At 32.0% G+C, this 23,682-nt stretch overlaps 1 protein-coding gene and 1 long non-coding RNA gene across 5 annotated transcripts; one reads left to right on the top strand and one right to left on the bottom strand.

Annotated features, from left to right (window-relative positions):
* Positions 1-248: 248 nt before the first annotated feature.
* On the bottom strand, positions 249-1,835 carry LOC115958038. 2 transcript variants are annotated; one of them, XR_004084438.1, is made up of 3 exons: positions 1,609-1,835; positions 887-948; positions 249-515 (listed from the first exon to the last, which is right to left on the bottom strand). It is a non-coding gene; the product is annotated as an uncharacterized LOC115958038 (long non-coding RNA). The 2 variants fall into 2 exon arrangements; XR_004084439.1 differs by having other exon boundaries at positions 249-512.
* Positions 1,836-12,327: 10,492 nt separating this feature from the next.
* LOC115955726 (SPX and EXS domain-containing protein 1) lies at positions 12,328-23,654 on the top strand. 3 transcript variants are annotated; one of them, XM_031074015.1, is made up of 14 exons: positions 12,328-12,609; positions 13,859-13,981; positions 14,580-14,713; positions 15,049-15,087; positions 15,194-15,286; positions 15,390-15,506; positions 16,828-16,923; positions 17,619-17,732; positions 20,362-20,415; positions 20,776-20,823; positions 21,560-21,710; positions 21,917-22,082; positions 22,714-22,780; positions 23,108-23,654. In XM_031074015.1, exons 2-14 carry the CDS (start codon positions 13,900-13,902, stop codon positions 23,363-23,365), a joined length of 1,419 nt encoding a protein of 472 aa, XP_030929875.1. In that variant the 5' UTR covers positions 12,328-12,609; positions 13,859-13,899; the 3' UTR covers positions 23,366-23,654. The 3 variants fall into 3 exon arrangements, with proteins under 3 accessions (XP_030929875.1, XP_030929874.1, XP_030929876.1); XM_031074014.1 differs by having other exon boundaries at positions 12,331-12,609; positions 22,711-22,780; XM_031074016.1 differs by lacking the exon at positions 13,859-13,981 and having other exon boundaries at positions 12,332-12,609; positions 22,711-22,780.
* Positions 23,655-23,682: the final 28 nt, after the last annotated feature.

The following is a 23,682-nucleotide window of genomic DNA, read 5'->3' as shown; positions in this document are numbered from 1 at the left end:
TTCATAAACTTCTTCTCGTAAAATATTATAACTTTCATAGTCATAAAACTTAGCGTTTCATAAGAATAGATATCTGATAACTTTTTAACATAAACTTGTACTTTCATCAGAAGCTTTATCTTTAAAGCACAACAAAATTTCAGAAACTTTATCTTTAAAGAACAGCTTTTCTTTTCATCATAAACTTCTTATTTTCATGAGAGCTTTCAACTTTTCATAATGCATTTAAACAAAATTATTCTCTCATGATCAATAACATAATATAGCTGTTCATAACATATTGGTTAATCCATATCTGATAAGTCTGTACAGAGAAGGTCTCACCACATTTGGGTGCCCTCGTATGCATGATATTGTCCTCTTTGGGAGGTCTGATGGCACATCCCCTAAAGGTTTTGTTCCTCCCCACCGTCCGTACATATTGGAGAGAAGGCCTTGTTCAGATTAGAATTACGAGCAGCCTCATTTCCTCTACTTTAAATGGCCTAGAGTTACGGGCAACCCCATTTCCTCTACTTTAAATGGCCAAACAGATAACATTTTCAATGGAAAGTCAGTAATTTAACCCCAACTGGCCGAGTTCAGATTACGAGAGGACATAACCCGAAAACATTTCATACTTATACATCATACTGAAATTCATAATTTGCATAACATTTCATAATAAAGGCATTTCCATTGTTTTCTTTAAACATCATGTTTGTGGAATTAGTAATAGCATCAATATGCTTAAATCATATACATAAGGTTTTGAGAACTCTCGAACATACCTTTGTCTGAAACATGATTATATGTCATATCTCTAATAAAAAAAAACTTTTTAATGCATAATATACTTTAAAATAACCTCATGACTTACCAAATGCTCATATAACTTATCCCTTACCTGAAAGCAGAGGAACCGAGAGCCTAAAGTCAAAGGAGCTTAGACTTGGGTACTGGTAATACCTAAACCAAATATCAAAACTTATTACTATCAATTATTTCTTATCATAAACTTACACATTCATCTCAAAACCTATATCTTAAAATCAAGGAAGTCATAATCTCACCTCAACGAAGTTCCCTAAACACAAAATACATTCATCAAACAACATAATGTACCAAGTCATAAAGAAACCATTGTTTTAATGTTCATATTCAAATCATGTTAATCAGTTTTAAAATCAATTCAAAATATGTTTGAGATTGGAAGCAATGGTGCATGCATAAACTTACACAAGGAAACATAGAGCATGAACAAAACAGCTTCATAAAAACAATAGTTGAATGGTTTAGAATCCCTCCTTTGGAGTACCAAACCTTGAACCAAATTATACAAAATCTATCTATGATTCAGACACACCAAAAGATAAGCATATTAAATTATAGCTCAAAACATTCACCCTAACTTTATCTTACTTCCTTAATCATATACAATTATTAGTTAGTAAAAACCCTAATCTACCTTCAACAAACCATCAACATAGTTTCAAACCTGCTTAAAACAACATATATATAGAGACTTACAAATTCATGATTTCCTAATTTTACAAACCACAAATACCATTACTAAAAATTCCTTGAAGAAATCATGGATTATAAGATGAGAGTAGCTAAAACTCTTACCAAGTTTATGGTTCTTGAGGGGAAATAGACATAGAATCACTCTGGCATGAAAGGATTTCCCTTTCCTAGTGGCTGGACTCGAAAGTATGAGAGGTAGAGAGCTTGAGAGAGTATTTGAGTCTTCTAGTTTCTTTGAGAGAGTATGAAGAAGAAATGAGATGGAGTTTTATTTTCCTTTTGAGGTGTTGACCCGTGGGTTTGAGAGAAGACTCAAGAGAGCTTCTAGCTCTTTCCTTAAGAGAAAAAGAGAGCAAAGTGAGGTGAGAATTCAGATTCATGTGGACCCGTGGGAATAGAGAGGGAGAGAGCTTCTTGGAAGTTCTAGTTGTTTTGAAAAGTCAAAGAAGAATTGAGATGGACTTGGTGATTACATGGCCAGCCAAGTCTTGGTCTTTGGGTTTGTCAACATGCATGAAACTTTGGCATTTTGTGTTGAATTCCCATTGGTTGCATGTGTGGGTGGAATTTCTACTATAACATCTCATGCATCATACTTAATTAAAACACCACCAACTATGCATCTAATAACTTAAACCATTTAAATATAGTTTTGTACATACTTAGTATATATTTATAATACAATTAGTCATTCAATTATTTATAATCTTTACAATTCTTATTTAATGGCATTGTAAAATAATATATTTATTAAATACTCTTATATTAATTTTAGAAAGTAAGTGACTCAAAATAATAATTAATCACTTGAACACATATGTTAACTATAAAATTGGGTCGGGGTGTTACACCAGAGCTAGGGGAAATTATGCGTACCTTGTTTATGAGGGCTTGGTGGTTTTTATAGTAGTGTAGAACCGACTCTAGTTTCTTTGATAGAAAGATCTTTCCTTATAGAAAAGATTCCAATAAATGTTCGTATTTTGTGGGATTTTTCCCATATAAGGTCTCCATTGACCAGGGGTTATTGTAGGGCGCAAGGTATTTCCATTTAGGATTCCTTAGAGTTCACTTAAACCTTGTGGGTTCCACGTGGCCCCAGTATCCGTCGGCCTCGGGCCCATGTACATAGAATCCATCCATATAAGGGGACCATCCGTCACGTGATCTATCTGTCCAGTACCTCAATTTGTCGTCTTATTTTTGATAACCCATTAATTTTGTGCCGTCATGTTTATTTGGACAGATCCATCAACCTTAATTTTTATCCTCTTCAAACATGAACATTAAATAAAGAAACAAATACAAAAGGAAAAAAAAAAAAAAAGGAATAAAATTTAAAAAGTGATGTTAGAGATGCTACAAATTTTTATCCAAAAAAAAAAAAGATACTGCAAAATTTACTATATAAATCTTACATATTGATGCATCAATTTTTAAACCCAACACAAAAAAGTGATTATAAATTTGTTTATTATGTTCAAGAATGAGACTAAGATTTCATCTTTGATGGGACAAAGTATGAACAAAAAAAAATTCACAATTTAATACTAAGAGTTATACAAGGATTTAAGAACAAATTAATAAATGAAAAATAAAACTTATGTCTATTTAGTGCCTATGTAGTGTGAAAAAAAAAATTACAATAGTTGTTTCTTAATACATTTCAAGTTAATTATCTATTAATGTGTACTAAATATTATATTGATCTCCTTTATTCTATGGCTACACTAAATGCTTTTATATAAATAAAACTAGCATGTAACTCATACCTATGCACAAAAGCATTTAACAATTGTGATGACGAGATGTTCATCTCAATTTCCACACTAAGCATTAGGAATGGAGCTCACTTGGCACCAAAATTTTTATATAAAAAATTGACACATAACACAAAATTAGACTACAATTAAGAATTAATTTTGAATCAAATTGAATTCTAAAATTGTTCTTCAACTTAATATAATATATATGATTTTTCTTTCACTTTTAACAAATTAACAAAATCTTAATCTAAACACACAGAAAACTATTGAAAAATATGATTCAAAGAAATCTTGATCTATTTTTCTTATTTTGTACAATATTTTCTTTTTTTTTTTCTTTTTATAATTTGAGATGGTACTGTAAGCTACAATTTAGAGAATGCTTCATCAACATTTGAGTTTATTTTAGTAGGAAAAGTTTGCATAAATGCATAATATGATATACTAATTGAAGCAATTTTTGTGAGATAACATTACTAATAATAATAATAACTTGAACATTTATAATAAATTTAATCATAAAATAAACCATCTTCTTCTGATAAGATTTAAAGTCTTCACAAATTTGCAAGTTATGGAGAATGCAAAAGGAGATGTTGTTGTGGTTATTTCAATTTTGATAGTTAATTAGAAACCCAATTTCAATTATTGGGACGACAGGCTACGGGCTTACAGTCATTGGATTGGAGCTATAACGTACAGTGAGGCCAAGAAGAAATTCAGATGAAACTTGTGTATGTTATCATCAAACTAGCACATTCTATCATCATTTTACTTGGCTCGGGAGTACGCCATCAAGATTTCAATACCATGGTTCAACCTCTTGCAAAGTTGATGCATGTAATTTGCTTGCATAACTTTTACCATTTGGAAGCTAATAAGATAGTTTCCATGATTACACACCATAAAAATTTAGTAGTCAACAAGTTCTATACAAAACCATTGATCTCTCATTAGACTGCAGTATCACTATCAGCTTTTGTTTCAGGGTAATACTGGATCTAATACATTCAGTCACTTCTTCTTAACCTTAAGACTCCTTAGTTTTAACCTTAACACATGACAAACACGTGAATAGGAGCAGTTTTTTGGAGAAGTTTGTAGAAGTGGGATCTACAATACAAAACTTAAATCATTTTGGCTTGCTTGGAGTAACTTGAAAAGTCTAGTTCACAACATCTTATAGCTCTTAATTTGGAGTGAACTGAAACTAAAATTTATCTTTTTCTTGGCGATTCAATATATCTCAAGACCCTATTGAGTTCACCAATAATAATATGTAGGTGAGATGTTCTTGCTTAGGTTCATGAGCGATATTATTGTGATTTTTTTTTTTGGCTTATGTATTAAGTGTTAATGCATAATTTATTTTTGCACCAAAATTTAGATTTTTTTTTTTTGACACATGGTGCAAAATACGGCTCCAATTATAGATTTTAATTATATTTTCTCTGATTTTTGGCTTTAAATATATATAGATATAGATTATGTTGTTATATCCTATCTGTCACCAAATTCCAAACTCAAAAAATATAAATAAAATTATCTTATTATATTGGCTTGGCTCAACTTGATTCATTAGCCAAACTGAGCTCGAGTTTAATATGAAGCTCAAACTCGAACTCACTATCAAGTTCTTAATTTTAAGATTCAACACAAGTACATTATCAAGCTCAAATAAGCATGTTACCAAGCTCATTTGGTTTGAACGAGGGGTCAACTCCCAATTAAATAAAAACTTAGTAAGATATGAGTTTATTTTTCAAGTTAGTATCAAGCTTATTACCAGGGTTATAAACAAGCCTAGGTTTAACTCTTTTTTTTTTCTTTTATATATAAATATATATATATATATATATATATATATATATATCAAGCCCTATTGTTCATAGGTCTATTCATTAACAATTTTTTATTTTACTTGGGTTTGACTTATTTTTAAACATGCCTAAAACTAAGGCTTATACTTGGCCTGATTATGACTTTATGTTGTTCCTAAGAATATAAAATATTAAATAAATTGCAATTCATAAAATAATAATATTTAATCACATATCACTAGAAATGTGTTTACCATATAATTAAAGAACAAGTTGAGATATTACCTCACTTTAAAAACATCTCATAACATGATAAAGAATTTATCATCAATTCCATGAATTTTTAGGTGGTGAAACTGAGGCATGGACCAGGTCACTCTCTTGAGACAATACACACCATTTATAGGGTTTCCAGTGTAGTAGACTAGCAATTATACGTGCTACTTCTTTTCTTTTTTTCTTTTTTTCTTTTTTTTTTTTTATTTATACAAGATAGAATTTCTACTATAACCTAATCTAAGTGTATATGTGTGTGAAACTCTCTCTTGGAAACTTGAACCTCGACCCTTGCTCCCAACATCCCACAAGCATTTATACTTGTAGAGTGACCACCACACAAGGTGCGCGGTGGTATACATGCTACTTTCAGGATATTGTTAAACCAAAAATTACAAACGGTACTATTTCCACCAAGTCTGAAGACAAATAGAGGCAAAACAGTGTCATTCCCATTAGTTCAATTACATGAATTAAGCTAAACGATTTCTTATAGAATGCATACCGTTATGTTCAAATGTTGGTTTACAACTTACAAGCACAGGAAATTCTAATAGGATTTAGTTAGAACTTTTTTTTTTTTAATATAAGATAGAAATTTTATTCTAGCCTAATCTAAGTGTATATGTGTGTGAAACTCTTTCCTGGAAACTTGAACCCCGGCCCTTGCCCCCTCCCCACACCCCACAAGAATTGTTACTATGATTCTTGGGCTTAGTTAGTTGTGTATTTAAGTATAAATATAGCTCTACATGTATGATTGATTATTAAGCAAGGTTAACATAAATTTCTCCATTTATTTCTCTCTCTCTCTCTCTTTCCTTTGTATTACGTATTTAATTTTCTGTGTTTCATTTAATGTCTTGCTACATAGAAATAACTATGATCCTTGCTTAGTTAATAGAAATTCTGAATTTCTTCAGATATAACAAACCAACCATCTTGTTGATTATCTTTATAAACCTACACCACCGTTGGTAAGATAAGAAATTCTCAATAATACTTTATTTACCTAGAAATAAAGTGTAATAAGGATATATATATTTTTTCTTTAAAGAAGAAGAATGAACCATGCAAGTGTTTTGAGAAATATGTTGGTGTATGTGAAAGTGACAAGACAAACTACACTTTTTTTTTTTTTTTTGAGAAACAGACAAACTACACTTGTTTACTCAAATCTATTCATTCTTGTTTTTGACTTTTTGTACATCCCCCGAAGTCATTCATTCTTTAGAGCATTAACATTAGTTGTTGCAAAAATATGCAATTTTAACACATCAAAAAGCTTACTTTATTATTTTAGCACATCATTTTATAAGAGTATTCCCATTAAAGGTGTTAAAAATGCTAAATGCTATTTTTTTAGCATTTTTAGCACCTCAAATGATAAAAACATACTTCCATCAAACATTCTAAATCCTAAAAGATTTAGCACCGAGTTACAGTGAGCTTGTATCAATACAAGCTCAATATAGCTGGATTGTAAAAAAAAAGAAAAAAAAATTGTTTTTTATTCACCCAACGGCTCTTTGTCATTTCTCATTCTCTTTCCTCTCTTATTTCTTTCATCTCTCTTCTCTCTTCTCTCTCTTAAGTGATTCGGCGATTATGGGCCACCGATGGTTATGGTTCGGCAATTGTGGGCCGTTGTGTGTTGTGGTCCGATGGTCAGGGTCGTGGGTCCAATGATTTTGGGTTGTGGGTCATAGTCTAACGATCCGATGGTCGTGGTTTTGATTCCTGTGGGTCGTGGGTCACCAATCTACTAGTTCGGGTCTTCATCTATTGGTTAAGGGGTGAGAGTCGAATCTGGTGGCAGCGGGATGGTGGGTTGTAGGTCTGGGTTGTAGTGGGTTGTGGTGCAGTGGATCAGCGTGATGGGTTTGCTTTTGTGGAGTTTTGCCGTGGTGGGTTTGTGTGTGCATGTGTGTTTTGCTTGGTGTTTTGATTGGCAATGGTGGATTGGGATATGGGTTTTTACCTCTTTGTCTTTCTTCTTTCTTCTCATCGATTTGGGTTTTATGATTGTCTTCTTTCTTCTCACTGACCTGGGTTTTGTGATTGTGATGGTGATATATATTATTTTAAATGAAGTGGTAAAAAAATAAAACTTTTGATATATGGTGTATTGTAAAATAAAAGTTTAAAATCAATAAAGTAGGTTTTTGAGATGTTAAATGCTAAAATTTTTGAAATCTTTGATGTGAATGCTGTAACACACCCTATTCTATTCTTTAATTTCATATATTAAATTTAATATATACAACACATTAAAATAATATTTACTTAAAACTCATCCCAATAAAAAACAATAAAAATGGTACTTTTGTGAGCAGTTGGTCATGAAAGGAGAGAAAGTATAATAAAAAAAAATTTACAATTTGTGAATGTACCATTTCAAATTTGGAATGGTACTATCCACCCACGCTAAAAGTTTTAGGATTTAAAATATTTGATGTTTGGTATGCTTATTTGGTACATGCACTTAAACAACAATTTTCAATTTCTAAATAACATTTGATGTATTTTCACACACTTTTTCATCTACATATATTTTTTAAAAATATAAACAACGTTACTAGAACAATATTACCAAACGGGCCCTAAATGTTTGGCATTTAGCACACCTGATGCTAGTGCACTTATACTTAATTTATTGGCTAAACGTACAGGGCAGCCACTGATAAATGCTATGACAATTGTATGGATATATATAATATCCCGGAAAACATTGAATTATATAAATGGAAATATTTCTCAGCAAAAAAATATATATAAATGCAAATATCATAACTTGCTTAGTGGTCAAATACGTTTTAAATACAAAAGTAATACTACAGATACAAATAATTTTATAATATTTTTACAAAATGTTGATGTATCCAATTTCTTATTAGTTTTATTTTAGATCTATCATTAATATCACTTTTTTATTTACTAATAATCACTCATCATATCAGCAGTTTGTAAATATTTTTATAAATTAGTTTATATCTCTAGCATTATTCTAAATACAATTACTCCAGCCATTTAAGATAGGTATTAAAAGCAATGAATTAAGATTGAACAATAGAAACACATCAGTAACGTTCACTAGTTTTTTAAGAAAAAATGTTAAGAAGCAAAGGCTGCCAACTTATATGAAAAAGTCTTCCGAATTTAGTTACTTAGAATTTCTAAAAAAACCGAAATCTCATTAAGAAAACCGATACGTTAATAATCAAAATTAATCTGATTTGATTTTATCACTTATTGAACATCAAAATTATTATTTTTATAAAAATAATATTCCAACAATTTATAAACAAATAAATATAAACAAATTTTTTATCAAGCTAAATCCAAGTTATTAGTAAACAACTTGGTCTATTTACAACCCTAATCATTCTTCAACGCATCTAGATAATATCATTACATACAATAACATGTTTTTGGTTTATAAAAACTTACTTTTTCAGTTAATTATAATATGAGCATTACGAATAATAATAATAATAATAATAATAATAATAATTTAAGCATTATGATTGCCATTCTCAGCTTTTTTTTTAGGACGGGGAAAGATTGGATCCAGGGCACTAGCAGGTTTTTTTTTGGACACCATTTTCACTGGTTCGTTGTCAATCAACTTTATTTTATTTTCTGTCATAAAATTTATGATTATGGTCCCTAGTTTCTATCTAACGTTTTTGCACTTTCATAGTATTAAATTATCAAGTTAAATATTCTAATAAATGCCAGTGTTTGGGTGCTTTCTCCATCCCAAGGGTGGGATTGTTTGAGAACTAAGCAAGAGTATATTAGCTTATAGCATAGTAGTTAGCAGTTGGTACGTCTTTAGGATTGTTGGTTAGCATGTGATTTGCTCGCTTCAAGGAAAAGGCTTCAAACTCTTTTGACTAGCCTTGAAATTGGGCCCTTTGACTCCTCTATATATCTATATATATAGGAGGATAATAATAAGTGAAGTTGAAAGAAACTCAAATTAGAATTTCAAAATAGAGTTTCAATTTTGTGCTATACGTCCTAAATTTTTATTCTTAAAGAGTTTTAAGTACAAAAACAAAAAAAGCTTAGAATAAATGAATCGTAAATAAAAAAAAAAAAAAAGTGCTTCACAATAATTTTTAAAAAAAATGACAATTCACATTTTATACCTAATAATATCCTTACAAAATTTTTTAAAGAGTTAATAAAATATAAAAATGACTATCAATAGTATTTAAATTATATATATATATATATATAAGAATTATATTATGCATCTTATTGTATATCTTTAAGTGTATCCATGCATATACATAAGGTTACAAGCTAGTTTTTTTATTAAGGATGGATCTGCTTGTCATGTGTTCAAATTTCTGGCCAACTGGAAGAAAAATTAAAAGATATATTTCAGGATAGGAAACAATGAGGTTGCTTTAGGTTGACACCTTTGTTTGTTAGCACATTGCTTGTGATCTACAAACTTTTAAAAAGGGACTAGAGCATTCACATGATGCTAAAAAACTATATAGCTTTTAGCAACTTAAAACACTATTTTATTTATTTTAACACTTCATTTTATGATACACCTAACATCAAATGTTTTATTTTAACATTTAACATATTAAAATAATATAAACAATACAATAAAATAATATATCCAACACAATAAATAACAATCACAACTATTAACACATTAAAATACTATTTTTTTAGCACCACACATTTTTTTGTTTTGAGTTTTAAGCTGCTATCTCTAGCAATTCACTATAGCTTATACTCAAATTTTTTTTTAAGTTTCCCTTTTCCCTTCTTTGTTGTAGAACACATTTTTAGGGAATTGGTTGCTAAATTGACTTTTTAGCCAATTTAGCAACCTTATTAATAAAATAAGAGCATTTCCAACAGAATCCACATCTCATTTAAATATTATTTTTTCGTTCTTTCTTTAATTTTTTTTAATTCTTCCTCTATTCATTCCTAACAGTTATATTTTTAAATTTTCCAATAGTAACATTTTCAAAATTTCCAACAACTATATTTGTAGGGGTAAGGGCCCAAAATTATATGTTGGGCCTTGGGCTTGGTCTGAAGGGATAAATAGATCTGAGGAGAAACCACTAATGATGAGACATACTCAAATCGAGACTTGTAAGTGGAGCAAACGAGTGGTTGTTCGAGGAAGCACAAGCTCCTCGGACTTGTGAATATGGTCCAAAAAATATAACCCAACGATCAAGGTGATCTACCGAGAAGGTTCAATGGCAGGGACATGAGAGAAGGAAGAGAGCCTAAAAATATCTGAGAGAAGGCTGACACTACCGTATTAAATGCACAACAACTACTTTACTAGCTGCATTTATGTGGAGAAGACCTTTGAACAGTGCCACATTGGCTACCGCAACTCATAAAGCGCTAGGGAAGGTGGCTAATGGGATAAACACTCAAGTGGAGGCTCAGATAATCGACAAGTGGAGGGTAAAGATGACACCAAAGAAGATATATAAGGTAGAAGACTCTCCATGAAGAGGGGATCAAAAAATAGAAAGAGAGGACATTATAGCAACTTAAACTATTATATTACCCCATGGTGATCAATATACAAGGATGAAGGCCTCCTCGGACTGAAAGTTCATTGACATCAACACCTCTTATTTTATGTTTGATTACTGTTGGACCCAACTCTAGTCATTGCCCAATTGGTCAGGTCTTAGTTCTTTGGCCCATTCTCTATAAATTCATTGTATTGGGCTCATTAGAACAAGACTCCATACATTTTGGGCCTGGGCCCTAAATCATGACCCTACAATATTTTCTCTATAGCCTTTTAGATGATAAAAGATGCAATGGTAATAGTTAGCAAAAGAGATGCAATGTTAAGTAATTGCATTTAAAAATAAATAAATAAATAAAGGTAAAGCGTAGTAGTTAAAAATATAAATATATTACCAAAAAAGTTTTAAAATAAAGATGCCCACAATAATAGAGAGAGAGAGAGAGTCCAAACTAGTAACTACTTACAAAATTTAGATTTTCTCCAAAAAAAAAAAAAAAAAAAAAATTTAGAAGAGTAAATTTAGTCTAACCTAACCATTGTCTAGTTCTCGCAATTATTATGACTTTTGAATTTTATGTACTTTTCTTCAATTAAATTTGAAATGACTTTTGGCTTAAAAAGTTTTATATATATATATATATATATATATTATTAAAATTTGAAATTAGTCTTTTTTTTTTTTTTCCATAATAATTGTTTTTTATCAAGAAGCCAAGACACTAATAGATTTTTGGTATCGAGGAGTTTGAACCACAAATCTCTTGTTCAATGACAATAGACTTTATCAGTTGAACTAATTGCGACCCATGAATCAATCACATTTAAATCATCTAATTTCATTCAATTTTGATTCAGATATAAGATACATGACATTTAAAGAATTCAAATATCTTTAAGAACTAATATAAACCATACAAAATCAACTAAAAATCTATACTATATATAAAATTATTCCTATTTTTCAACTGGACTTTTATGTGGTTCAAAAAGATCCTCATTAACGAAGAGTAACTTCATTTAGAAATAGAGTCATAAATGTCAAATAACAAATTTCATTTTAAACTCAAAAAGAGAACTCCTAACATTTAGGATTTTTTTTCCTAAAATGTTCAAAAAATAAATTAAAGTTATTACTTATTTCTAAAATTTATCATTTTTAATTGTTTTAAAAATAAAAATATATATTTCCAAATTATAATAGATGCAAATTATTAACCTTTACTCACAAAAATAAAAGAGCCTTTGATGATTTAATTGGGAGGATATCCTTATCTCTTTATTATCAAATTAAAATATATGTAAACAAGGAACACTTTGAATGGCTATCACACTTACGTTAAAGAGACCAAATGGTAAGGACCCCTTTGATGTTTTTCACTTTCAAGAGTTTCAACCCAAAAACACGTTTCCGACAGCGAAACCAAACACGCCTTAAAATTTGAAGTCAAATCCGAAACCTCCAGCCCTCCCAACCCAAACTGATTAAATTTGCAAAATGGTCCTCAGACTTTTGTTGTATTACGGTTATCCCTCTACTTAGCCCCTTAATACTCAAACCACTCTCTTAACCTTTTGCACCAAAGCTCAAGCAGAGAGAGAGAGAGAGAGAGAGATCCAGAGGACCCAGTAGAAGAATAAGGTTCGCATTGCGCTGAGCCATATGTAATGCAGACCAATTGATCATTCAAAGCCTTTCGCTGTATGTCTCTTCGGATCTGATCCACTTGTTATCTATGTGTTTGTTTCTTTTTCTCTTGTTGTTTTATAATACTGTTTGGTTTTTTGGAACTGGGTTTTGATGGGTAATTCTGGGTTTTTAGGATTATGGTCGGATTTGTGAGTTTTGGCTTGTGATGAAGTACTTTTGGAAAATTCTATTTCTGACCATCAAAGCAAACGCAAAACAAAGATATATATATATATATATATATATATATATATATATATAAATTATAATTCTTGTTATTGCAGTTTTGACGTCCTGGAGGCAGTGATTTTATGACATTTCTATTGTTTGTTGCAACTTTGTATGGCTTTGGATTGACAACATTTGTTAATTATGTTGATTGGTCAATTGCAAGTACATTATGTTGGAGAGAGAGAGAGAACCCGGAAGTCCATGAATCGATAAAATTATGTAGATGTGTTGCAGGGAACTTATTACTGTTATCTACTTTGAATATGCTGTGATTCTCAATTCAGCTGAATTAATCTTTTTACTGGACAAATTGGGTGTGTGGATGTTGTTGTATCAATATATTTGAAATAACATATTGGGGTTTTGTTTGCGTGATGCAAATTCGAGGCTGTGCTGTAGGGCTTCTTCTGGCTTGGGTAGTTAGATAATTAAGTCAATGATTAAAGCCATATTGGGTTGTTACACACACACACACACACACACACTTTGTGTTGGGAATTTTGATTAGGATGGTTCGGTTTACACCTCTAATTTGGGTGCATCTGGATCTTGTTTCTCATAAATAAAGGTTATTAAGTTAGCCCTTCAAAAATGCTGTTGAGATTGCGTGTTCTCATTGTTGAGTTCTTCACATCTTATTTCAGTTTATGGTGTCTTGATTAATTTATTAGGCTGAGTTACAATTTTCTGGGTACAACAATCACACTATTTCAATAGCTCACATTGTTGTACTTGTGTTATGAGTCTCTTGTATTCTTTGGAAACTTCAGATAATTGGCCCCAAGATGAATGTATTCTGGGGAAAGATTAGCAACTACAGATCAAATTGTGCAATATTTTACAAGTATAACACCTTAATTATAACCTTTAAAAAGAAATTATTTTTTTAAATAATGCATTTCCCTATTTTTTAGGGTTTTAGCTAAGTTCCTTATAGTCTGTTTCATTTTAAAGTAAACATCTTTTAACAGTCTTCTTATACTTCGCTTTTGTAAAATTTGACTTTTCTCTGTAATTTCACTTATTGCAGTCTAAGTCGTCAAAGAAATTTTCTATCTGCTAGCTTTATCTATGTTTGGAGGTCTTGTGACTGCTCCTAGCAATAGTCCACACTTAAGGAAGTCTGGAAGCAGACCAGTCGTTTTTGATCTTGGTACTGTTGGTTACAAGCCTTTGGGTTATAAGCATTTAGTTGTTACCTTATATTTAATGAAGGGTTACTTGCATTTGTAGGTACCCACACCCTAAACTGGTTCATTTGCTATTTCTACCATAAACTATTAATTTTTACATTTAACACCCTAATTTGAGATTAATTTGCAATGTGTACCCCACTGTCCAGTTATAACGGACTGGACATTGCAAATTACAAGAACTAATCTGTTAATTTTGACAGATTAGTGCTACCAAGCCCATTTCTTTGTTAAATTTGACACTAATTTGGATGGTGGGGTGACATTGCAAATTATTATCAAATTAAATGTGTGGGCGGAATATTATTATTATTATTTTTGATAACTTATTAGCTTATATTCTTATGTACAGCTTTTAAAAACCTTGCCTTTTTTAGGTACAATTGTACTTTTGCCCTAATAAAACCCAAACCAACAATAAGATGTTGCTTGCAAAAATTTAATTTATGGTGGACATGGCAAATGGCCGCATAGTTTTGAGTCAAACTGCAATGAATCCTGTTGTATTACCTTGATGGTTGATTTTTTTGTACATCTTATACTTGTTGAATGTCACAGCTACAGGTGAGGTGGAAAATGGTGTTGAGGAAGATTTCTCACATTCAATGGAGACAAATGATTTGAAGAGTGCGAGTACACCAATGAGCACTGCCGCCATGATGCCATCGCCTATTTTATTATGGAGATTCAAGGTTTCATTATTTGAATAGTATCATTGTTTTATCTACTATTAAATTCCTTCTAATTATTTTTCAGTTTGATTTTAATTGTTGATGTGGATAATTATGAAATGGTTTGACTTAACTAAAGATTGAATTTTCAAATTCATAGTATGGTAATTGCTCTTGTTCTGAGAATAATTCAGAAATAGATATAAAATGATTCTGTCTCTACTCTGTCTCCTGTGTGCACGATAATCTTGAAGAGTTGCATTTTTATTTTTACCCAAAAATCTGCTTTATTATGTTCAGTTTTCTTTTCCAGATTTTCATATATATTATCAGATACTAATTTAAATTATGTCCAGGTACTACTATTCTTTGTCTGGGGTTTCAGTTGTTGCAAGGTTAGTTCCATTTTTGTATTTTTTTCTATTGATAGGAGTACTAGTGGAAATATCTTGGATTTCACATCGTCAGAATGTTCTTTTTTGGCATATGTGAATGTCGCAGATTGGATGGGATTCCGTTATGAGAATGAGTGTGGACTTACGGGATTTATTTCTATATGAGGCATTTTTGTATTATAATCCTCTTCTACTCGTGGTGAGTTTTGGTTATTTTATTTTATTGAGAGTAGACTATTCTTTCATATTCTTACATTGTTTATCCTTTTGGTAACACATTTCTTGTAATTTTGATATTGCAGACTTTGATGGTTTGGCTTTGGGGAATTAATTTATGGGTTTTTTCCCAAGCCAATGTCAGTTATGCAAAAATTTTTGATCTTGATCAAAGTCATCTAACTCACCGAGAAATTTGGAAGGTATCATATTAAACAGCCAATGCATTGACTCTGTCATTTTTCTTTCATTAGCCTAATGGTTTTTACCAGTTCTTTTGCCATATGGTATTATAATAAGTATGCTATGTGAAATGTGTCCAAACGTGAACTATCTCCATTCTTGGATATGATTCTTCAATTTTAAAAATTTTAGTTTCAGGTTTGGCACCCGCTTTTTGTTGACGAGGGCATCCAAATAAACCTGTAGCTTTTAACACATCTTATGTTTTTCAATTTATCATCAATAGGACGTGGAAATAGTTTGAAGGGTAAATTAGACCTTCTCCTTTCTCTATTGGGCAATTAACAATTCACCCCCTTAACTACTGGAAATAAGCAAATAACCCCCCTTCCGTCAAAGTTAACACCTAGCAGAATCTTTTGATTCCTTTAATATTCCATACAGAAGTTACTAAAATACCCTCCTCCAGTTAGCAAACGCTCCAAAATACCTTAGGACTTAGGTTACCAAATCCATGAGACTAATTATATTTTGGGACTAAGGCTTGGTTGTTGTTGTTGAACAAGACTTATATTAGAAACGAATAAGTTTAATTGTGCAATATGAGTTTGTTTTAACAAGATGTCTTTTGGTCATCGAAGCATTAGTGACTTTCCTTGTTGTATTTATTTGCAACTGTCTTAACACAATTTGAAACTGTAAGAAACTAGGTGAAAACTATTATAAATTAAACTCAGGGTCCAACATTGACTCAGCCTTACTGTAAATAATAAATTAATAACTAGTAAAGCAAGAATTATACAAGAAGCCGGGTTTGCTAATTTTTTGTTTCTCATTATAGAGTAGTGTGGGTTTACACATTTACATGAAAGATGTTCAATATGCAATCCTTTAAATAATTTATATAGTCCTCTTCTTTTAAACCTTATTAAATACAGTGTGTGTGTTTATTTCTTTATTTATATTAGTATTGTATATACGTTTCTAGAATAGCCATGACCATCTGTTTTGATGGGTAATTCTGGGATTTCCGGATTTGTGAGTTTTAGGTTTTTGATAAAGTACTTTGGAAAATTCTATTTCTGATCATTAGGCCAAATTTTTTTCCCTATAATTATTATTCTTGTTATTGTAGTTTAAAACAAACATCTATTAACAGTCCTCTTATACTTCTCTTTTGTCAGATTTGACTTTTCACTGTAATTTTCATGTATTGCAGGTTCTTAGACATTTTCTATCTTCTATCTTCTATCTTCATCTATATTCAATATTTATTTATTTATATTAGTATTGTGTATATGTTTCTAGAATAACCATGACCATCCTTTTTGATATTTGCAGTGTGCCACATGGATGACTATTATTGTCCCAACTAGCATGACAGCATATCTGTATCTTTATTCTCATGGAGAAGTACCTTTGGCTGCATCACAACCAGTGTAATAGATGCATCCACTCTTATAAATTATTGACAGACTATTTTGTTTAATTATTTCATTCCGATAATCTCTTTTTCTCTGTAAAAACCTGATTGTAATATTTGGTAAAGATGTTGAACATATTTTCTCATGGAAGCAGAAGCTTCATAGATGTGTTGAAATGTCTCACACATTAGAGTGGTGAAAAGTTAATCATATATGAGCTTTATTCTAGGGTTGATTATATGTGCATTGAGGAGGATGGAGTAAGTAATTTTTATATCGGGTACTTTACTTCCTAGAATTCTTTATTGAGGCCTTCTGGTAATCAAATATTATGTTGAAAACTTTTATATATGGTGTATTGTTTCATGCATTTATTGGATTTTAATATGGTTCTGCATAGGAAATGATCATACTGTTGAATATTAGTTCATCTATATTAGAAAGCAAACTCTGATTGGATGATCTAACCTGCCAGGCATAATGCCATAAATGATTCCTTCTACTTTTTATTTATTTATTTATTTTCTGTTTAGTCTAGTTTTAGTGTTCATGTATTGTATATAACAAAGACTACTTTATTTTCATAATATATTCATACCATATTGAATATCTCATTGACAAGCAATTGATCTTCATCTTTTGTTATACCTTTACTATTACATTGAAATTGTTACAATTGTACTAACTTTTAATGGCACTCCTCTGCAGGTGCTCTTATATTGTGCTGTTGTGATGATATTGATATTCCCATTTGATATTTTTTATTTATCATCCCGCTATTACTTGTTAAGAACTCTTTGGCGAATAGTTCTCCCACTACAGGCAAGTTTTTTTTTTGGTTATATTATTCTCCTCTTTCTAGAATGTTTGTGTATTTTCTACATATTGATGAATAGTTTCAAGCCTTTTGTTTAGTATAGTTTTTGAAAGAATATGTAGATCAACAAAAATTCATATATCTTTAGAGTCTTTTGAGTTCCCATGTGTGTCATTGCTGATTGAGGGACCATGACCCTCTAAAGGGAAATTAACAGCAAGTAAAAAAATTAGGTTATTCTTCACATTTTTTTCCTTCAATATGATAACTCTTGCAAACTTTTACTTTTTGACTTGATACTTTGTGTTAAGAGGATTAGTAACTTTATGGAGTAGTGCCTTTATGTAATTAGTGGGATCCTTTATCCCCTTTCCTTTTCCTTTTGGTTATGGTCCTTATGGAAGTTCTGAGTAGGATGCTGAAGAGAATGGAGGAGGGAAGCCTTCTTAAGGGATTCAAGGTAGGTAATGCAATAGGAGATGGGTTGGGTGTCTCACACTTACTATTTGCTGATGGTACAGTCCTTTTCTATGATGCAAAATTGACCAGATTCTCTAGATTCAAATGGTGCTTACTTGTTTGTGGCGGTTATAGTCCTAAAAGCCAATTTGAGTAAGAGTGAGATGGTTGGGTGGGTGTGGTTGAGAGCAAGACTGATCCTGCTGATAACTGTTTGCCAATGACTTATCTTGGTATGCTGTTAGGGGCTTCTTTTAATTCAAAGTCAATATGGAACCCTATATTGGAGAAGCTTGACATTATTGAAGAGTACATAATTGAGCTTAACTATGTATTATTTATCCTTTTTCACTATCCTTACTAATGTGGCAACTAGGATTGAGAAATTACTGAGGAATTTCTTGTGGGGTGGTTTGGGAGATGAGTTTAAACATCATGTGGTGGGATGGGATTAGGTTTTTACTCCTATTGCCAATGGAGGCAAGGGCATTAGGAAACTTACAACCTTCAATCAAGCTCTGTTGGGGAAATAGCATTGGCATTTTGTGGCAGAGGATACACACTTATGGAGGCATGTAGTGGTTATGAAGTTCGGAGAATATTGGGAAGGTTAGAGTACAAAACCTGTTAGAAACTCTCATGATTTGTGGAAGATCCTTAGGATGAGAAGAAATAGGCTTTTACAGTACATTTTGATGATGACTTGGGTAATCGGATCCAGTTTTGGCATCACACTTGGTGTAATTAGCCTTTGAGGGTGGCTTTTCCTATCCTGTATGATTGTTCCACCGATAAAGAAGGTTCAATGGAGTCTTTGTTGGTGAGGTAGACCACTGGCGGGGAAGGTGTGTGGGGATAGGAGTTGGGATGTTCAATTCTTTCAGGATTTTAATGATTGGGAGTTATTTGGTGGCCTCATTTCTCCATCTTCTAGATTCCCATATCCCTAATAGTGATCAAGTGCGTTGGAGGCTAAAGAAGAGTGAGGATGATTCAATGTTCACACTTTCTATAATGCTCTTAGGGGCTAAAAGCTGTACACTTCCCTTGGAAAGGCATTTGGGGTGTTATGGTCCCGCAAAGGATCTCCTTTTTCATTTGGACGGTAGCATGGGGAAAGATACTCACTTGTGATAATCTCATTAAGAGGGGTATATAGTAGGTTGGTGTTGCATGTGCTAGTATAATGGGGAGATGGTAGATCATCTATTGATACATTGCACTTCTGCCTTTGCTTTATGAAGCTCTAGGTTTTATCAGAAAAGTTGATTGAACTTATGTTTGATTGGAGAAATTGGATGGGTAACCATTTGTCAGATATTTGGAATATTATTCCATTATGTTTGATGTGGACCATATGGAGGGAACACAATCAGCATACATTCGAAGATGGGGAAAGTACAGGGAATCAATTGCTAGCGATTTTTGTTAGTTCCTTATTTGATTGGTCTCGCGCATTGGGTATTACGAATTGTGATTCCATTGCGACGATTTTAGAGTCATTGCCTTTTTGTACATAGTTCTTTCTTTGTAATTCTTAAGGCTTCTTTGTGGTCTTTGTTCATGAAGTAGTCTTTCCTTAATAAAATTATTCTTACTTGCCAATGAGCATTAGCTCAACTGGCACCTCCTCCCCTTGTAAGTGCTAGGTGAAGGTGAGTGGGTAAATTTCCCATTAAAAAAAAATGTTCTTACCTAAAAAAGGAAGTATGTACTGTCATTAAAATGCACTCCAGCGATCATGTATAAAATTACTCATTTTCTTTTCATGTTTCTTTTGTTTGTCAAATAGTCAAGTAAAGAGTTAGCCAACATTGTTTTAGTGCAAATATACTTGAATGAAACCTACACATGGTAAACAGATGACTACTATATTGAGGTGACAAATACTGGCAGGACAAAACCCCACAACCTTAACAGCATGGGTACTGTGGTTTGTGTGGTCATTGATGCTAGAATATCATATAACTTATCATTGGAAATATAAGAGTCTGGGAATCAAACTAACCCACAACCTGCCTTTTTCATATGAAGCACTTTGGCACCCCTCATCCATTTTCTTATTTTCATACAATGCCTAGGAGAGGAATGTATGGGTTGTCTTTGTGGTTTAAACATTTTCTTATTCTCCTAGTGTGCTGTAGTTAATATTTGATGTTTGTTTGGTGAACTCAGGCAATATCATTCTCTGATTTTTTTGTGGCTGATATCTTGACCTCCATGGCAAAGGTATGCATCACTTTGTCTACTTTAACCATTTTCCAGGTCAAATCCCATGCACTTGTATGGTTTTATATTTCAATAACATAATTTTCATTTCAAATAAGATTATGTTGGTTTCTTAAATATAATAAATATACACATATTTTATGTGCCTACACATATATGTGTTCGTTATTTCAGTGGAGTATAGGATAGGGGTAAATATGGGGTTACATTCTACCTAGGTTTAACCTTTTCTTGAGAGTGACAATCAGGAAATTGTTTATCTATCTTCAGATATACATAAAAAATGATAGAACTATCTTAAGATATATACTTGCCACAATACCTTTTTCATTGTGCTTGTACTTTTCACTTCTTGTGCAGGTCTTCTCAGATTTGGAGCGTTCAGTATGTCGAATGGTCCATCGACAGGTCAGTGTATTGTTGTTGAGATGGGCTTTATGCATATTAACAGATTTGCCCTAATCATCTCTCTCTTCTCTCTCTTTTTTTTTTTTTTTTTTTTTTTTTTTTTTTTTTAATATATAATATTTTGTTGTCATAAAATTGTCATCTTTTTGCGCCTGATTGAAACCCATGGTTGTTACTTCTATCACTGGTTCTTTTAATTTCAAATGTTAATTAGATAATCTCATTATATGTTTCTTATTTTATGTTTTTATCTAAGGTACACACATATCAAAACTTTTTGTTGGTGTAACCAGATTGATTCACTTGAAAAAGGTGTTTGTTTTCCCTTTAGTACAAAACTGTAACACATTTCAAATTGATAAAGTGGAATGGAGATGTGTAGCCTATACCATATTGCTGGGAAAAGTGATAAAGCTAAGTGAAGTTGAGTACAGAGAAAGTATATGAACAGAACCTCTTAATATTTTTTTTTTTCTCAATTTTCTAGAAATTTTTGGTGGATGAAAAGATGCATGCAGAAAACTCTGAAACTTAATTACTCACCTATGAGATTTTCAGTGAGAAAATTGGTACAAACTGGTACATTGCTGCTAAATTTCTAGTGGAGCCTGTTGCTTTTCCTTTTAGTTTAAATTATGCTTATTACAAGTTACACTTGTTTTTATTAAAAGTGGTTTGATATAAATTTGATGCTTCACTTCTCGTTTGTTAAGAAATCTTTTCTAAATTCAAGCAGGTTGCCACTATTGCATGGTTTGAAGCTGATTCTGTTTGTGGCAGTCATTCCCTTGCAATTCCTTTTGTTCTTGTTTTACCATATCTTTTTCGTTTCTTCCAATGTCTTCGACAATACAAGGATACTGGGGAGAAAACAACCCTTCTGAATGGTAAAATCTCAGGATTATTCTCATTTATTTTGTCTCATCTGTGTTATTTATCGTCTGATGCCTTTTGGAACATTGCAATGTTGGGTTGTCCATTATATTGCTCGTTTATGTTTCAATTAGTGATTTCTGCATCTAGTCCTCTAGCATTTATATTTTACTCTTTATTGCTACAAGATCATAGTAACTTTGTTCGCTTATGGTTTCAGCTTTAAAATATTCGACCGCAGTGCCAGTGATTTTTCTATCAGCCCTTAAATATCATGTCTTCCCTGATAAGTGGACAAACTTTTATCGGCCTCTCTGGCTCATCTCTGGTATTTTGAACTCTTTGTACTCATTCTACTGGGATGTTACCCGCGATTGGGACTGGAGGTATGTCAAATGTTTATACCTTCACAATATCACATCATAATTAAACATACCTCTTTGATTTTGTATTTATTTGGTATTAACCTTCGTAAAATGCTTACACATTAAATCCTTTTCCTGCTGGCTTTTACTGTATAGCCCTTGCATGCGAAATCTAAAGTAGTTGAGCTCTCAATTTTGTGGGCACAAGTGAGCATGTTTCCTGGCCCTTGCTATTCTATACAGTTTCCATAAATCTTGGAGGTCACAGTATCACTGCATAAAAACTCATGCCCCTGTGATTTTGAATTTAGTTGTCACAAATGTTTATGTTTACCTATCAAAAAAAAAAAAAATGTTTATGTTGAGGGTGTTGGAGATAAATTGTGAAGTTATATAGTAGAATTAGAAGGAAAAAAGAAGAAGAAAAGACTTGGAGCAATATTATAAAGTTGCAAGTTACTTGATTGGAAAGTAAATTTTCAAATAAATTTACAGTTCTTTTAGGTGTGCTTGTTTGATATTTGTGCTTGAACTGTACTGTGATCCAGTCCATATAAGAACACAGATAACACTGTTTTAGAAGTTATGTCTTGATTCTCTTGAATATTATTTGATGAAGTGCCTATACATATCCCTTTCTTTTTGCCAGTAGCTTCACTCGGATATTCAAGTTCAGCAAACCACACATCTTCTCACACCTGTTATACGGACGAAAATGGGTAAGGCTATGCCTATTTTATTGTAGTATTTTAGTCATGTCTTTATGATATTGGCCTCTCTAGCTGAACCAACAAGGAGAATTCCCCCCGGCAAAAAAGCTAGAGTGAACTGGTCTGAACTGTACAATACTATGTGACCTGGATTACTTGTTGGGACTGGCTCTCCACTGCCAACTTAAAAATTTTTCAGCAAGCTAAGAAAGTTTAATGTAAATATTTCTTGATTAGTGCACTGATCAAAATGACCTCATCTTACTGGTTCAGTGATTGGTCTAGGTTGTAATACTTGGTTCCATGACGTAATTATATATGTATCTTGGATTGCAGGTTTATTTTTGGGTGATGGGAAGCAATCTTATATTGCGTTGGGCATGGACATACAAGCTCTCTGCCCATCTTCGCCATAATTACCTTACAGTTTTTGCAGTTGCTGCCCTGGAGATTTTCCGTCGCTTCCAATGGGTTTTCTTTCGTGTAGAGAATGAATGGAATAAAATGAACTCCAAGACAAACATTCAACTCTCAGAGAAAGACCTGACAGAGGAGGAAGAGAAGTTACTTGTTTCTAATGAACACAATGTATAGCGAGCTAGAAACCCTGCCTTGATATCTCAGTACAATGATTTGGCAATCAGGGATTACCCTTCCATTTGGGATTTCATTATACAAAAGATATTACAATTTTCCTTTGTTCATAAAAGAATAGGGAATTCAATCATTAAATATTTACTCGATATGTATCAATTCAATTAATTACAATATAATTTTGTATTGATGTACCCTTCTAACTGGTGGGAAAAAAAAAAATTATTAGAATGCTCTTCTTCCCATGTGAGCAGTTTATGAGAGAGTTCAACATTGTTCTTATATATCATCACTTGGTCATATTTGTGTAACCTTGG

This window comes from Quercus lobata, chromosome 8, assembly GCF_001633185.2.
Source record: "Quercus lobata isolate SW786 chromosome 8, ValleyOak3.0 Primary Assembly, whole genome shotgun sequence".
In the NCBI taxonomy this organism is placed as follows: Eukaryota; Viridiplantae; Streptophyta; class Magnoliopsida; order Fagales; family Fagaceae; genus Quercus; species Quercus lobata.
This window is presented reverse-complemented; position numbering and strand designations above follow the sequence as displayed.